This window comes from Pongo abelii, chromosome 4, assembly GCF_028885655.2.
Source record: "Pongo abelii isolate AG06213 chromosome 4, NHGRI_mPonAbe1-v2.0_pri, whole genome shotgun sequence".
Classification (NCBI taxonomy): Eukaryota; Metazoa; Chordata; class Mammalia; order Primates; family Hominidae; genus Pongo; species Pongo abelii.
The window spans coordinates 88,661,172-88,679,518 of record NC_071989.2 but is presented as its reverse complement, the minus strand read 5'-3'; the positions used below and the strand labels follow the sequence as shown (position 1 = coordinate 88,679,518).

General features: G+C 39.1%; 1 protein-coding gene across 4 annotated transcripts in view; it reads right to left on the bottom strand.

The window, feature by feature from the left end:
* The window catches only part of RASGRF2 (Ras protein specific guanine nucleotide releasing factor 2), a 281,177-nt gene that overhangs the window by 154,590 nt on the left and 108,240 nt on the right, over window positions 1-18,347 (bottom strand). For all 4 annotated transcript variants that reach the window (XM_054555687.2, XM_024246952.3, XM_054555686.2 and 1 more), the window contains exons 3-5: window positions 8,597-8,744; window positions 6,186-6,275; window positions 3,343-3,596 (exon numbers count right to left, since the gene is read on the bottom strand). In XM_054555687.2, the coding sequence (XP_054411662.1) occupies window positions 3,343-3,596; window positions 6,186-6,275; window positions 8,597-8,744 (492 nt within the window). The remainder of the gene's footprint in view (window positions 1-3,342; window positions 3,597-6,185; window positions 6,276-8,596; window positions 8,745-18,347) is intronic.

Here is an 18,347-nt window from a genome sequence, read left to right as displayed (position 1 = left end):
CTTGTATACAGCTTCAACTTCCTTATTCTTTTCTCACTTCAACACAGCAGGCACAACACCAATCCTAATTAATCCCAATCCTCCACCCACTCTGCACCTGCATCCATGCAGCTGAAAGTAGCTAAAGAAAAACATGCAACCATCCTGACTGATCTCACTGGAAAGTCACAACCCCTAGCCTAATAAGCTAACACAAGCTCTCGGTGCTGCCCAGCATTAATACAACATTCCTGAATCCATTTACTCCCCTGCCCTAGTTATCACTATTCCACACCTCTTTCTCTCCTCTCCAACTCCGACACTTCCCTCCCATCTGCCCCATCGGCGGATGTCCTTGCCTCCTAACTACAGAAGTGTCCATGTACTATTCCTTCCCTGCCATGCTCCCAGCTAATGACAATCTCTTGACCTGTGCAGTACATTCTGTCCACTTTCGCCTTTGCAAGTTTACTGCTCAGCAATTCCCTCTCTCCTCCATCTTTCTTTTACCCTCTTCATTTGCCTCTAGGTACCACCCTGTTTCTCTTCTCCTTTTTACAGCAGCCCTTCTCAAAAGAATTTTCTATACCCACCTTTTTCAATTCCTCTTCCCTCTGCCCTACCACCTGTTCTCTCCTAAGCCTCCAATCAGGCTTTGGTCTCTAATCAAAGTTACCATTAAACTCCGAGTTGTTAAACCCATGGTCAATTCTAAGTGATTGCTCATTTGACTTTTTTGGCATCGTTGTTGGTTCCCTCTTGCTTTCGTTTCCAGGACAACTCACTCTTCTGGTTTTCATTGACAACTCAACGGATCCTCTTCACTCTTCTTTGCTGGCTCCTGTTTATCTTCCTGACCTCTAGATGTTGGAATATCCATGCTCCTCTTTTCTTATCCATCTGTACTCACTTGCTTGGTAATACCATTCAGACTAGCAGCTTTAAATACTATCTGTATGCTAGAGGACTCCCAAATTTCTATCTTCGGCCCAGAATCTTCCTCTGAACTCCAAACAAATATCTGATCCCTACTCACTTGACATCTCCACTTAGATGGCTAATAGCATCTCACGCCCAACAGATCCAAGAGAAAACAGTCATCTTTTCCCCTTAGGCTGTTCTTCACTCAATCTTTACCATTTAGTAAACAGTAACTCCATCCTTCTAGTTGTCCAGACCAAAAAACATTGCAATCTTACCTGTCTTTTCGCTTTCTCTTAAAACCCACATCAAACCCATCAACAAATCCCAACTGTTGAGTCCTGATGGATAAGTAAGCAACAAGCAAGGGGCCTCCAATGGGGGAAGGCTCCAGGTAGGGGAGAAGAATGAACAATTGTTCTGAGAAACACAACCCGCTGGCACAAGGAATGACCTTTCCACACCTAGCCCCTTCTTGCACGACCCTATAAAACTTCCCTCCAGCCCCTGCCTCTCTGCAGACAGCCCCTTCTCTGCTGTGCTGCCCATTGCACCCTTGCAACATGTTTTCACACATTCTCTAACAAATCTGCCTTGCTTTATCTACAACTGTTTTGGTAATTTCCGTGACACCGGCCCAGCTAGTTGCATCCGTGACACCTACTGGCTCTGACTTAAAAATACACCCAGAATCCAACTACTTATCACTTCCTCCATTATAATTATCTCTTACTTGGATTACTGAAATAGCTACCTAACAGGTGTCTCATCTCTCACTTTGTTTATTGAAATAGCCACCTAATTGATCTCCCTACAGACTATTCTCAGCAGAGACGCCAGAGTGAGCCTTTCAAAACAGAAGTCACATCACACCCCTTCTCTGCTCAAAACCTGACCAATGTCTCCCCATCTTACTTAGAGTAAAAGTTAATGGCTGTACCATGTCCCACCTTGTATAACTCCCTCACTCTTCCCTTCACTGACACTGAGCAGGGCAGGTCCTCAAGCTGGCCTGCCAGCCACGTGAAAGCCCCATGTCTCCTGCACGCACAGCTCCCTCTGCTTGCCTCACTCTTTCTCCAGGAACTTCAAGCCTTTGCTCGAATGTCACCTTATCCTTGAAACTTTTCTGAAAACCTGCTATAAAAAAACTATGGTACATTCACAGATTGTAATACCATGTCGTGATTTTTTTTAATAGAATGCTCTTTAGGTATCAATATGGAAAGATCTTCAGAAAATAATGTTAAGTGAAACAATGAAGTATATGTTAAAGTACATTGCCTTTGTGTAAGAAGAGGGAAAATAAGACTCTATATTCATAGTTTCTTAGATCAAAATTCAGAAACACTGAAAGGATAGATAAGAAACTAGTACAGATATTATGTATAGAAAGTGGGGGGAATCGGGTGGACAGAGACAGGGTGAGAGTGCAACTGCTAATTGTCGTTTTCATGTTATTTTGACTTTTGAACCATGTGAGTGTACTATCTACTCAAAAACAAATAGCTAAAATTCTAAGTAAAACACTAAACACTCCCTTGACCCCCTTCTCCCATTCCCTTCTTTATTTTTCTCCACAGCTCTAATCGCCATATAATATACTATCTATTTCACTAATGCTGTTCATTGTCTATCTTCCTGCATCAAAATTTAAGTTCCATAAAGGCAGGCATTTTCTGATTTTTCACTGATGAATCCTCAGCAGTAAGGAAACTAAAGATTTATTGAGCAAATAAATTCACCAGAGCTTCTCAGGCCCTGTCTTAGCTTTTGCTCTTCCTAAAATACTTGTGTATAATTAACATGTAAAAACCCATAAATCACTCCATTTTCTTCAGTTTATGAGTGATTATATTCCCCAACACACATCTCCACGCGATAAGACAATGTAGGTCAAATAGAGAAGAAAAAATTAAGAACATTAGATGCCAAGATTCAAGTAAAGATATAAAAATAACAATGCAGGCCGGGCGTGGTGGCTCACACCTGTAATCTCAGCACTTTGGGAGGCCAACGCAGGCGGATCATGAGGTCAGGAGATCGAGACCATCCTGACTAACACGGTGACACCCCGTCTCTACTAAAAATACAAAAATTAGCCAGGTGTGATGGCGGGCGCCTGTGGTCCCAGCTACTCGGGAGGCTGAGGCAGGAGGATGGCGTGAACCCAGGAGGCGGAGCTTGCAGTGAGCCGAGATCACGCCACTGCACTCCAGCCTGGGCCACAGAGCAAGACTCCATCTCAAAAAATAAATAAATAAATAAATAAAATAAAATAAAATAAAATAACAATGGAACACAAGTAATAGCTTTCTTATTTTTACTATCATAAACTCATAGAGATGAATCTATGAGACCTTTTTAAAGATTAAGTAAAAATTCTTGTTGGAAATACAAAGGGGTTTTTCTCATAACTCTTTGATTTATGCAATGTCAAACCTGTTGAGAAAAATACTGCTGACATCGTCGTGGCTGATGGGGGGCTTCTTGGAGCTGGCGGCCATACGCAGGGGCCGGAGAAAGCCGTTGACCAGGATGTAGAGCTGGTGAACGTACTCTGACTCTGCCTCCACCATGGTGAACACAATCTGGTTTCTCTTCCTCATACTTTCAGCATGAGGAGAACAAATGTAATCCTGCACGATGGTCTTCCATTTCCTTCTGCACAACCATCCTCGCATGAAGCTCTGAACCTACAGAACAAAAAATCAAAAAGGAATCTGACTAGTTGCAATGGTGATTTATTTATGGAAAAGAACATGAAATATAATTAAAAATCAATTTTGCAGAAAACATGATAACCTCTAAAATTGATAAGGATTCCCTAGGGATGATGTGAAAAATAACAGGCAAGCCTGAGAAAGTGCACTGGCCTGTGTGTTTCAGCCAATCAACAAACATTTACCGATCATCTTTAAAACGCCCAGGTAAATGCTGGGTACTGAGCAGTCAAGTATATATTATAACCTTTAACTCAGAGGCTCTGCCATTACTTGCAACCACCTTGACCTCTGATTCTCTGTTTCTTCATCTATAAAATAACTGACAGAGCTGGACATGCACAGGCCTGTAGTCCCAGTTATTTGGGAGGCTAAGGTGAGAGGATCACTTGAGCCCAAGAGTTCCAGTCTATCCTGGGCAACACAGCAAGACCCCATCTCGTGTTTCTCTGTTTTTAATCTCGTGTCACCAGACTGCTTTCATTTTTCATGAAATTAAAATAAAATGATTAACAAAAAAATCTAAAGTCCTTTCTAAATATAAAAAATTATAACATAATTAACTAGGATTTGTTTTATGATAATTAGGGTTTCTCACTTTAGATGTGGCAGATTCAGCAACAAAGTAGGTTGTAAATTCACATATAACTGAAAGCATTAAATCACTACCAAAGTATCATTCTTATCTATTTAACACATCCTTACACTTTTTATTTTTTCTGCACTATGTTCTAAATTATCACGTATTAAACAACGACCCTTCTTTTGCAATGTCTAAAATTCTCTTGTTTGCCTACCAGTGTTGTCACCATGTTATCAGTTTTTATACAGGCATTAAAGTCACTCTACCTCAATAAAAATTAACCACATATTAACACAATTATGTGGGGAAATTATATTCAGATTATTTGAAGAAATCTAACAAAAATTTCCATGAATTATAACCAATTTTAAGTTTTAGTCTATTAAGGTAAAAAAAATTATGTTGATATTTGCCAAGACCAAAATAGAGAAATGATTCATTCATTGTTAACACTTTTTTCCATGCAGACATTATTTTGAAATGGGACATAAAGAACAAAAAATCTCAAAACCTATTCAACAAGTACAAAAATTGGTTTAAAAAATTATTATTGGTTTAAAACAAGAAGGTAGAAAAATATTTTTTAAATTTTATCAGTATTCTTTCATTTAACAGAAATATTTTAAAAAATCAACTTAATTGGATTTTGTGTTAAGTAAAACCTTTCTATTTACTTGGGGAGGGGGCACTTGCTGACCAATAGATGCTTCACTTATTTAGCAATAGACCAGTTTCTACCACACACCTGAAAATTGAATTTTATTAATTTTTTCTTTACATGCAACTGCATACTATTAAAGGAAAGGCAATAGAATTAATCTTGTTTCCAGACTGACTAGATGGGATTTTTTAAAAAAAACTAATTAATCTTATAACACAATAGCATAAGCTTGATTCAAAAAAAGAATTAATTTCTAAGAAATGAATAGTGTTATTTTACTTTTTTATTTCTGGAAAACTGAAAACATTTGACTTAGTCCTAAGAATCATTTCTATTTCAAATTCTGAGCAATATTTAAAGTTGTAAAAAATAATATAAAATATAATTTAAAATCAATTTTGTAGAAAACATGATAGTCTCTAAAATTGATCTGAATTCCATAGGGATGATGTGAAAAATAACAAGCAAGGCTGAGAAAGTGCACTGGCCTGTGTGTTTTAGCCAATCAACAAACATTTACTGATCATCTTTAAAATGCCCAGGTAAATGCTGGGCGCATTAAAGTTTTGTTACAGTGAAAGGGGAAAGATTATTAGCATAAAATAAGAGGAATAATAACAAATTAAAAAGAAATAAGATTTGAAGATGTATATCCAGGGAAATTTCCTCAAATATGATGCTTTTCACTTATTATTAACAAAGCTGAGTAAGTGCTTTATATAAGACAATCAAGATCATGGGATCAAAACCTAAATGACAAATCAAAACACAGTGGACTAGAGTGAGAGCCAGCGTTTGGTTCATTGCAAAAGTTGTGCAACTATAAATGGCAGTAAGAGGGAAAAATCTGCTGATTGTGTGGATGTTAAACAAGAAACAATAATAAAACAGAAATATAAGCGGGATGTGCTGATTTACTCAATCTTCACACATGCCCCCAAAAAAATCTATCTTAAATAACACTAAAGATTAAAGCTAAAAGAAATATTTTTGAAATGTAATTTAAAAAATATTCCCCCAAAATATGAAAGCTGCACAAAATCAAGAGGTTGAACAGCACTTAATTAACCCCACTGGAGAACACTATTGTCTTAATGCCTGGTTTTGGCATCCTTCCTAGACAGTGTAAAGAAATCTCAAGCAGAAATTCTCTAGAGTAGCCATGTCTGTCTGGATCACTCTGCAGGGCAAGTCTGGCAGCCATAGCCCAGAAACACTAAGGCTGCTCCCAGCTCACGCACAGGGTGGCAAAGACACCACCATAGAACAGACGACTGGTCACCATGCTCCTACAAAGCTGGAAACCTCCAGGCCCTACCTTTTTAATCTTCTTGATATCTGGATCTTCATCTTCTTGGTTGCTTTGGTAAGGTCGCATTCGTTCTTTGGTTTTATTAAGAGCAATAATCTGGAACACAAAGTTGGTCCATTTCATGATTTGGGAAATGCTGGATTATAGCCATAACACACAGGAAGCTCTGCCTACAAATGTGGTCCAGTGAGATCCTCAGGAAACATCCACTTTTTATGCACCCTCTCTTCCTTTGGTGCTGAGATGGGGGAAACATAAACTTTACCCCAAGCACAGTATCACCAACGAAAGTGTTTATAAGAAGTGACTGTGTAAAGTGTGACCTGAGATCTGGGCTAGCAGAAATGTTAGCCCAAAACTCAGCCGCAGCTGCCACGGTGAGCAGGCCAAGACCTCGTCAGGAGTCCAGCGATATGTCCATCCCCTCGCCTGAAGGTGGCTGCCTGCAATGTCCTGTGGTCCCCACATGCAGTGACACTCAGCTCAGAGTCCCTGGTTCTAGCCATTGGCTTGTAGTCTTCCAAAGCACATGGCACCCCAGACTCACAGACATCCTTAGGAAAATGGCAACTGTAAAGGGAACTTCAGAGCCCTGGGGCTGGTCCAGGCCAACCAGGAGAATTCCTCAGAAAAGGTAAAAAGGATCAAAATAACCTGGGATCTCTTTATATCTCCAGCTCAGTTCTGTGACCTGTGAGGGGCATTTCAAGACTGGGTGGCCTCTCAACTACACATAGCAGTAAAATTCTCTAGACTGGCACTCAACGGCAGGCTCTCACAAGCTTAAGAACCTATAGAGACCTATTAGCCAGCAATACCTTAAAAGTTAAGAGATCATAATTGCCCCTCTCTAGCTTGTCTTCATATTTTGTCCCCAGTACCAAATACATCCCTGTGCCATTTTCTGGCAAGGAGGTGGGAAAAAAAAGAGAGTAGGAAATAAATTATGGCTCCTGTCAAGAGACCAGAGAAGACATACCTGCAACTGCCAGTGTTTTGCTGCAATCTACATTCAGACTAAAATAGAACATAGTGAAGGCAGATAAACACATGCAAATATTGAGGAACATCACCTGGTGTTGAGCTTCTCTCGTGGAGTAAATACCAACCTCTTTCACTGAGCAGACAAGCATCTGCTCTAGCTTACAGTGGCAAAGAAAAAACACAGTAATTTTGTTTTAAATAACAGTGCCTGATATAGTCTTTTAAAATGCAGGTTTCTTAAGTTTTCTGTTGCTGTTTTCACTGTATCACATATCAGGGTCGAATTGGGAAGTTAACAACTGTAATAATATGGTGAACACCATCTGCAAGTTGTCATCATCAGAGAAGCTGCCACATCTCTGTTGGAGGAAGCTTGTACCCATGCTCTCAACACCGGAGGTGATGTGCGCAGGGAGCAGAAGGCAAAAACCCCACCTAGGATTCACAGGGTATGTCTCAGAGGAAGGTGCAAGACACAAAAAGGAAAATGTTGTCTGATGACAATAAAAATGAAAAGAACATTGCCAAAACTGACCAGCCTAAACTGTTTCTGTCAATGAGGATACAATTACTAGTAGGTTTCATTGTATCCTATTCCCTTCTTTGAATCTCAGAAGATACTAATGCATCCCTGGGCAGAAAGAGGAAGGAAATCTCATTCTCTGCATTCCTCTCCCATTCTTCAGTGATTGCTTACTGCCCATGAGAAAGGATAGGACAGCGGGAAAGGTACATTCAGGATTCTGTATCTAGACTGAGGCCTGAGAGGAGGGAGGACCCAGGCACACACCATGGCTGTAGACTCTAAAACCACCTTCTGCTCACACTGGGCATCAGCCTCACTATCTGGGGATGCAAGGCCTGAGAAGTTCCCACTCTGAGGGAGGGAGAGGGAGGCAGGAATTCCAACTCCAGGGAAAAATGCACCCTAGCAAATGTCTTATAGTTTAATCCAAATGTTCTTTTCAAAACTATGGAGGGGAGAAGGTTGGACTCCTTCAAATCCAAAAGAGTAAAGTATTTCTGAATTCATTGCTGGTCTTCCCTTAGTTGTCATTTTAGACTTTAATTGAATCTATGGCAGACTCATAATTATCATTACTGTAGGGTATCTGAAAACAGTTAAATGCTATAATCAATTCTTGAATTTCTGAGCTAATGAAGGGTATCAGGAGAACAAATAACCACCCCCCACCAAAAAAAAAAAAAAAAAAAAGCACATTATCCTGATATGTTCCTGTAGCACATTTACCTAATCCTAATATAGACATTAGATTCATGTCTAGGTCAGGCCCAGCCACAGCCACATATGTGTTGATGTCAGAGGAAGTCAGCCTGGGATTAAAATGTTGCCCTGAATAGGCCTTAAGTAATCATGAGGAAATGACGGTAAACGTGAAACAATGAGAAGGAATCTATCGACTGGGAAATACCTCTGATTTAAGCCTTTCGATTTCTGTGTCTTGATCTTCCAGTTGATGTCGGAGTTGGTTAGCTGCAATTTTTTCTGTCTCTACGATCTGAACTAGATGAATGTACTTCTGCATTAATACTTCCCTCTCAATCAAAACGTCTGCATAACTTGAGAGAAAATCACACAGTTAGTCATTGAGATATTGTTCTCCTATATATAGTTCCATATAGAATATAATACGCTACATTTGAAAAAGAAGTTATGAGCATTGTTTGTTCAGCTATCTCTACTTGACATAAACATTAACTTTCAGCTTACATTTGGTATCCTTCGACGACGAAGAATTTAAATAATCATTTTACATATCCTTTACTAAGAATTCATTTAATGATACTTGCTACCCAAAAAAATCTTACCATAGAAGTGGGAAAAGTACAAAAGAAACTGTAATAGTTTTAAAAAGAAAGTAGTGTGTCTTCTTTAACAAAAATACTGAGGTCTTTTGAATTCCGGCACATGGTTTCCAGGGATGCTATTCAAAATACTTCACCGAGTAAGATATTAGCCAATCAAAATAAACCTGCTCCCAAACAGAATGAATGCAGAGACCATTACAACAGACACTAACTGGAAAAAAGCTATTATGTCTGTATTAGTGACCACCAACTCTGTTGGGCTCTCTTTAAGACTGCAAAATCATTGACTACTCTATTTCTAAAGCCAACAGAAATAGAAATTATATTCTAGAAATAAGTTTAGATTATTTGGGCCCTAACTCCTGCAGCCTAGCCTGTATCTATGTCTTTGGTCAAGCATGGTAAAACAACTTACTCTCAGATTTTTACTGATGATATAATTCTGTGGTATCTAAAATTTTGCCTCCAGATCTTCTTGCATCATTCAGGATGATGAAATGGATATTCTTCCATGCATATCATCATTCCCCAATGGTATGACAGTAATAATTCATGATAGTTACTATTTATTGAGTGCATAGGATATAGTATACATTACTTCATCTCATAATCCCAGCAACCCCAGGAGATTTGTGATCCCAATTGCCCAGAGAAGGAATTTGATCTTCACAGAGGCGAAGTACTGACCTCAGATCACACGGCTAGTAGGTAGCAGGGCTGGGATTCAAATTAAGGTATGTCTGACCCGAAGTCCATGTTCTTAAACACCAGCTAAACTGCCTCTCTCATGAGAAAGTGCACGCTGGACATAAACAAGAATGTTGCAGCGGAAGTGTTTTGAGATACCTGCCCAATCTTCCACACACATACCTCCTCTTTGGGAACTTGGGCCATGGCAAGCCATGTTTATACCACAAAAGCTGCCCTCATGACCACATTAAACCAACCTAAAAAGAGATAACTGGTGCAAGCTAAACCAAATGGATTCTTTCCCCTTGGAATCTGGGATTGTACCTCGCTTTATTTGCTTGAACTGCAATAATATTAACTTGGAAATTCTAGTTGCCATTTTTGGGCAGCCATATTTGGCCACATCCATGCCAAGACAGTCAAAGTGAGTCCGACGGGAGAGAAAAGAATAAGCAGATGTTCAGAAAAGCAAAGACAGGAGAGACAGAAAGTCTGAGACAGAAAGTTAATGACTACCTGGGCTCCTGTAGCTTTCTAGTTCCTGGTGCCAGGCCCTCGTGACACTGGAATACAATTTTAGGCTGGCGTTCAGGGAGATACTGCAGTGTCCTGCTAATAAATTCTCTCTTTTAACCTAAACTGGTTTGAGATTTAGCTTACTTGGTTTGTGTTGCTTGGAACTAAAAGTCTCAAGACACTTCTAAGATCACAATTTTAAGTCAATTATCTCAACATCCTCAGCACCTGTATCGTGCGTGTTGTTAGGGTTAGAAAAGAACCGTGTCAGCAATATTTTCAAGTCACTCGTTCTGAGAAATTACCCAAAGAGAATAGAAAGGGAGGCTATGAAATTACAAGTGACAGGAAGGGAAAAGAAGAAGAAAAGATAGAAGAGTCTTGACAGGAATATGCTGTGGGAGAACTTCAGGGAGAAAAAGAATAATAGAGATGGAAGAGTCTTGATAGGAATATGCTGTGGGAGAACTTCAGGGAGAAAAAGAATAATAGAGCATAAAAAAAGCAATTGTTATAAAAATTCTGCCTTTCTCATCAGTTTTATTAGAAATATGCCAAATCGGTTACAAATATATTACATCAGTGTTAGGTAGCAAAGCAGTATTTTCTTTTCTCTTAAAAAAGAAAAAGAAAAAGGCAGGTCCAGTTTGGAATGCAAGGCTGACTTCACACAGACTCATCACCAACGTCCGCCTCCCTGTGCTTCCAAGGTCTTTGCTAGGAAAATTGTTTTCTGTTTAAAGAATGAAACAATAAGAGCATGATAAAAACAGGAAAATATGCTATCAATAGACCAGACATCCTCAGCACCTATATAATGGAATTTGTAAAATTCCATGAAGAGAAAAACTAAGCAAGCAGAATTAGCTTGGTGGGGAAACGAAAGTAGAGGAAATCACAGATACAGATACCTTTCATAAGCACGCTTCTCACCAAGAGTGGCCCGGAGAGTCTCCAAGCTCGAAGCAACAAATGTAAACAACAGAGGGTAGGCAAGGGCAATTGTTATGATCTTCCATTAAACAAGTACCTTTAGAATATCTGAAGTTAGGCTCCTCCTCTTCACACCCCTCAAAAATAAGAAATAAAAGGCACAGCTGGCAGCAGTGACATGTCCCCAGCTGACAGTGCAAGGTCTGCTTTCTCTAGAAAAGGGTGGCACCTTCCTAAAGAAGAACTCTAATGAAGGAGCTGGACTCTGAGAACAGAGTTTGGGTTTACTCCAGACATTCACTGTGGACACAAGGGAGAACCAAGAAGGGAAAGGCTTTCAGAGAGCCTGGAAATAAAATACACTGTATTCATTTTCTATTCTGTAACAACAGAACTTAAGCCACTAAATTTGGTGATAATTTGTTACAGAATAGAAAAGGAATACAGTGTATTTTACTTCCAGGCTCTTAAATCAACATATATTTATTATCTCATAGTTTCTGTGGGTTAGGAGTCTGGGCTCAGTTTAGCTGGACCTTTAGGTCAGGATGTCACGAGGCTATGATCACGGTGTCAATCAAGATGCATCATCATCTTGAGGCTTGACTGGGCAAGAATCCTATTCCAAGTTCATTCAGGCTGTTAGAAAAGTTCATTTCCTTGCTGCTATAGAACTCGTAGCAGCTTCCTTCTTCAAAGCCAGTGGGAGAACATTTCTCACCTGCTCTGTAAGGTCTTTCATCTGATTAAATCAGGTCCACTAAGGACCTTTTTTATTAACTCAATATTAACTGATTTAAGACTGTAATGATATCTTCAGTAACCATTTTCCTTTGCCGTATAACATAACCTAATCAAGGACGTCACTATCCCATCATGTTTCCATATTTTAGTGGGTAGTAGCAAGTAACAGGTTCCAGCTGTGTGGGCTAAAGGGTATAGAATTATACAAGGAAGAATTTCCAACCCACCTTCCTACTGTCTGCCCACATATCTGAAAAGGAAGCTGACACATGTTACACGATGCAGCATTCACAGTCACAGAGTAAGCCCAGACCAACTACCCATAATGTCCCACAAGATCCTTCATTTAGAAACAAGGAATAGCAGACACTCATGAAAACCAGATTCCCCTCTCACCACAAAAGGCCCCTATAATAGGCAGCATCTAAGATGGCCCCCTAATGATCCCCAGCTTCTAGTACTCACCCCCTTAGGTAAAAGGGCCTTCCTTTTGAGTGTGAGCTGGACCTAAGTGACTCACTTATAAAGAATACAACACAGCAGGAGTGATGGGATGGCAATTCCATGATCAGTTTATAAGACTCTGGCTTCCATCTCACTTGCCTTCTCTTGCTGTCTTGCTGGTTTGCTTTGAGGGAAGTCAGCTGCCAGGTTCTCAGCTACTCTACAGAGAGGCCCATGAATAAAGTAGACACTGTAGGAGGCCTCTGGCCAAGAGTCATTTAGGAACTGAGCTCAAGCCAACAACTAGTAAGGAAGCGAATCTAGCCAACAGCAGAGTGAGTGAACTTGGAAGTGGATCCTTCCCCAGTTGTGCATTCAGATGAGAATACAGACCTGGCCAACACCTTGACTGTAGCCTTGTGAGACACCTTTGGGCAGAGGCACCCAGCTAAGCTATGCCTGGGTTCCTGACCCACAGAAACTGTGTATAACAATAAATTGTTTATTGTTTTAAAAATTGTTAAGCAGCAAGAGGTAACAAACACAGCCCCAAATGAACAAACAGAAAAGACATTAAAAGAAACAAAGGCTAATTCAGGCAAAAAGGTACTTACTACCTTCAGAAAGATATGGAAGGATAATAGACATAAAGCAAAAAGAGGCTGCCATGGAAAAGGAGTAATCAGATTTTTTAAAAAAAGAGTTCTTGGAAAAAAAGATAATTACTAAAATTTTATAGCTCAATGGAATTACTAACCAATAACCCAGACATGGCTAAAAACTAAGCTGGGTGGTCAGAGAGGTCAAATAAAGAACACTAAACAAAAATATAAAGAGATTGGGAATATAAAAGGAAAACTGAGTAACCTAGAGTATAGATCCAAGAAGTCTAATATCTGTCTTGTGGGAGTTCCAGAAAGGAAAAAAGTTAGACTGCAATAGGGAAAAAATATTAATAATAAAGAAATGAGAGCTGGGCACCGTGGCTCACACCTGTAATCCTAGCACTTTGGGATATTGAGGCAGGCAGATCACCTGAGGTCAGGAGTTTGAGACCAGCCTGGCCAACATGGTGAAACTCTGTCTTTATTAAAATACAAAAAATTAGCCAGGCGTGGTGGCAGGCATCTATAGTCACAGCTACTTGGGAGGCTGAGGCAGGAGAATCATTTGAACCCGGGAGGCAGAGGTTGCAGTGAGCCGAGATCACGCCACTGCACTCCAGCCTGGGCAACAGAGTGAGACTCCATCTAAAAAAGAAAAAACAGAAATGGAAGAAACTTTCCCTGAACTGAGCATAGCACAGTTCAAATGGAATAATCCAAATACCAGACAAGATAAATGAAAACATTTCATACTCTGATACATCTTGGTAAAATATCAGAATTCTAAGGATAGAGAAAAATTATAAAAGCTTCCAAAGAGAAACAACAGGTAGCTAAAGGAAGTGAGAATCATGCTGTCATAGTTTTTTTTTTTCTGTCATACTTTTTATCATTAACTTGGAATTCTAGGTGGCAAAAGAGAATTGTGAAGAAAATATTTTGAGCCCGTGTAACAATTTCTAAAACAATAAACAGTACACAGACAACCAATCACTGACCAAGTACCAGGACAAGACAGGACAAACTTACTATCCCCACACACCTACTGCAGGAAAAAATTATGAGGAGGTTTTCCAACCAAACAAAACAGAAATCAAAGACAATACAATGACATTGAATGCAAGAAAACAAACCAGATGAAGTAAAAGAAGGCAGAAAGAAACTAGAAGTTGACACACGCAAGGTTCTCCTTTAAGGAGCAAATATTCAATGACATACGGTACATTTCATTCTCTGTGGGACCAAACACCAACCTTGATACTTTGGGACACAATATTTGTTATAACCACTATGGAAATGTTCCTTATTGGTTTTTAATTTTCAGAATCAGCCTATGACAAAACACAGAGGAACAATTGAGAGAACAGAATATGTCTAAAAGTGTATAAAGTGAGAATAAATAATAATGAAAGAAAACCTCAGGATTAGAAAAGAAAAAAACAATGAAAACACATTAAATGTCTTAACTTATTATACTTATTTTTCCTAGCAGAGTCAATACATACTGTCTAAAGTTGATAAATCAATAGAGGTTTAATTATATTATTTTAAGACATGAAGTCAACTAATTTAAAATCCAAAAATATGTAAGTAACAAAAACAGAGCGGGCAAAAGACAGGGGACATAAGAGGTATTGTAAGGGTGTTAAATTTTTCATTTTTATGCCGGAGAATCAATCACACTGGCTAAAATTAGTAAGTCAAGAAATATACAAAAGGGCTTCACGGAACATAATAACAAATGACCAATAGATGCATGAAAAAGGGTCCTTCTTGCTGGGCACAGTGGCCTATGCTTACAATCCCAACACTTTGGGAAGCTGAGGTGAGAGGATAGCTTGGGGCCAGGAGTGACCAGTCTGAGCAACATAGTAAGATCTCATCTCTACAATTTTTTTTTTTTTTTTTTTTTTTTTTTTTAATGTCAGCTGGGATCAGGTGTGGTGGCTCATGCCTGTAATCCTAGCACTTTGGGAGGCTGAGGCAGGCAGATCACTTCAGCTCAGGAGTTTGAGACCAGCCTGGGCAACATGGTGAAACCCCATCTCTACAAAATAAATACAAAAATAAGCTGGGTGTGGTGGCATGCACCTGTAGCCCCAGCTACTTGGGGCGCCAAGGCGGGAGGGTCACTTGAGCCCAGGAGATCAAGGCTGCAATAACGGTATTCATGCCACTGCACTTCAGGTTGGGTGACAAAATGAGACCCTATCTCAGAAAGGAAGGAAGGAAGGAAGGAAGGAAGGAAAGAAGGAAGGAAATAAATTAGCTGGGTGTGATAGCATACACCTATAGTCCCAGCTACTCAAGGAGGCTGAGGCAGGAGGATCACTTGAGCCCAGGAGTTTGAAGCTGCAGTGAGCTATGATCGCACCACCACACTCCAGCATGGGAAACAGGGAAAGATCCTGTCTCAAAAGAAAAAAAAAACAACTCCTTCTTAATCAAAGAAGTACAAATTATTTACCAAAACTGGTTAAGATTTTTAGAAAAAATAGTACTCAGGGCTAACAAAGATATAGTAAATAGATATTGTCATATAGTACCACTGAAGTGAGTCATTGTAGAAGACAATATCACAATATGTATCAAAACAGGTCAAAATGGTTATATTCTTTGCCTTCATAATTTCACTTCTAATAATATCACTCAAGAAAAATAATCTGACACTTGTATAACGAGATACAAAAGAAACAAAATGTTCATTCATTAAAAACAAATATAAGAAAATGGAGACAATCTAAATATACACATTTATAATATGGGATTGGTTAAATAAGTAATAATATATCTACATAATGGAATGATAACAAGCCATTTAAAATACGTTTTTAAAAAATAGTCATAACATAATGGCACATACCCAAGATTTATTGATAAATAAACAGAAAAAAAAATCAAGAAATTGAGATAAACATTATATGTACATGTACATGTATATATGTTCATATATAGAGGGAGAAAATTAAGTATATACACAGACATAAGCAGAAGAGGAGAAGGGAAGAGAGAGACAGAGAGAAAGGTACTCTAACGAGAGACATACATCAAAACTTAAAGGGAGCTTTCTTTGGCTGGAGCAATTATGGGTGATTTTTAATTACTTCTTGAGTTACTTCTTTTGTGCTTTTCCATACTTTCCAATATTTCTGTAATAATAAGTGGGGAGAAAAGAGAAAATACATAAAATCCTAATGGTAGTTATTTACTTCATGCATTGGGATTATAAGTAACATGATTTCCTTCTTCCTAAGTTCCTGTGAGTCCAAATTGATTCTTTTTTTTTTTGGATATATTGTTTTAGATATTTATTTTCTTTTATTATTATTATTATTATTATACTTTAGGCTCTATGGTACATGTGCGCAATGTGCAGGTAAGTTACATATGTATACATGTGCCATGCTGGTGTGCTGCACCCACCAACTCGTCATCTAGCATTAGGTATATCTCCCAATGCTATCTCTCCCGGCTCCCCCCACCCCACAACAGTCCCCGAAGTGTGATGTTCCCCTTCCTGTGTCCATGTGTTCTCATTGTTCAATTCCCACCTATGAGTGAGAATATGCGGTGTTTGGTTTTTTGTTCTTGCGATAGTTTACTGAGAATGATGATTTCCAATTTCATCCATGTCCCTACAAAGGACATGAACTCATCATTTTTTATGGCTGCATAGTATTCCATGGTGTATATGTGCCACATTTTCTTAATCCAGTCTATCATTGTTGGACATTTGGGTTGGTTCCAAGTCTTTGCTATTGTGAATAATGCTGCAATAAACATACGTGTGCGTGTGTCTTTATAGCAGCATGATTTATAGTCCTTTGGGTATATACCCAGTAATGGGATGGCTGGGTCAAATGGAATTTCTAGTTCTAGATCCCCGAGGAATCGCCACACTGACTTCCACAAGGGTTGAACTAGTTTACAGTCCCACCAACAGTGTAAAAGTGTTCCTATTTCTCCACATCCTCTCCAGCACCTGTTGTTCCCTGACTTTTTAATGATTGCCATTCTAACTGGTGTGAGGTGGTATCTCATTGTGGTTTTGATTTGCATTTCTCTGATGGCCAGTGATGGTGAGCATTTTTTCATGTGTTTTTTGGCTGCATAAATGTCTTCTTTTAATAAGTGTCTGTTCATGTCCTTCACCCACTTTTTGATGGGGTTGTTTGTTTTTTTTCTTGTAAATTTGTTGGAGTTCATTGTAGATTCTGGATATTAGCCCTTTGTCAGATGAGTAGGTTGCGAAAATTTTCTCCCATTTTGTAGGTTGCTTGTTCACTCTGATGGTAGTTTCCTTTGCTGTGCAGAAGCTCTTTAGTTTAATTAGATCCCATTTGTCAATTTTGCCTTTTGTTGCCATTGCTTTTGGTGTTTTAGACATGAAGTCCTTGCCCATGCCTATGTCCTGAATGGTAATACCTAGGTTTTCTTCTAGGGTTTTTATGGTTTTAGGTCTAACATTTAAGTCTTTAATCCATCTTGAATTGATTTTTGTATAAGGTGTAAGGAAGGGATCCAGTTTCAGCTTTCTACATATGGCTAGCCAGTTTTCCCAGCACCATTTATTAAATAGGGAATCCTTTCCCCATTTCTTGTTTTTCTCAGGTTTGTCAAAGATCAGATAGTTGTAGATATGTGGCATTATTTCTGAGGGCTCTGTTCTGTTCCATTGATCTATATCTCTGTTTTGGTACCAGTACCATGCTGTTTTGGTGACTGTAGCCTTGTAGTATAGTTTGAAGTCAGGTAGTGTGATGCCTCCAGCTTTGTTCTTTTGGCTTAGGATTGACTTGGCGATGCGGGCTCTTTTTTGGTTCCATATGAACTTTAAAGTAGTTTTTTCCAATTCTGTGAAGAAAGTCATTGGTAACTTGATGGGGATGGCATTGAATCTGTAAATTACCTTGGGAAGGATGGCCATTTTCATGATATTGATTCTTCCTACCCATGAGCATGGAATGTTCTTCCATTTGTTTGTGTCCTCTTTTATTTCCTTGAGCAGTGGTTTGTAGTTCTCCTTGAAGAGGTCCTTCACATCCCCTGTAAGTTGGATTCCTAGGTATTTTATTCTCTTTGAAGCAATTGTGAATGGGAGTTCACTCATGATTTGGCTCTCTGTTTGTCTGTTATTGATGTATAAGAATGCTTGTGATTTTTGTACATTGATTTTGTATCCTGAGACTTTGCTGAAGTTGCTTATCAGCTTAAGGAGATTTTGGGCTGAGACAATGGGGTTTTCTAGATATACTATCATGTCATCTGCAAACAGGGACAATTTGACTTCCTCTTTTCCTAATTGAATACCCTTGATTTCCTTCTCTTGCCTAATTGCCCTGGCCAGAACTTCCAACACTATGTTGAATAGAAGTGGTGAGAGAGGGCATCCCTGTCTTGTGCCAGTTTTCAAAGGGAATGC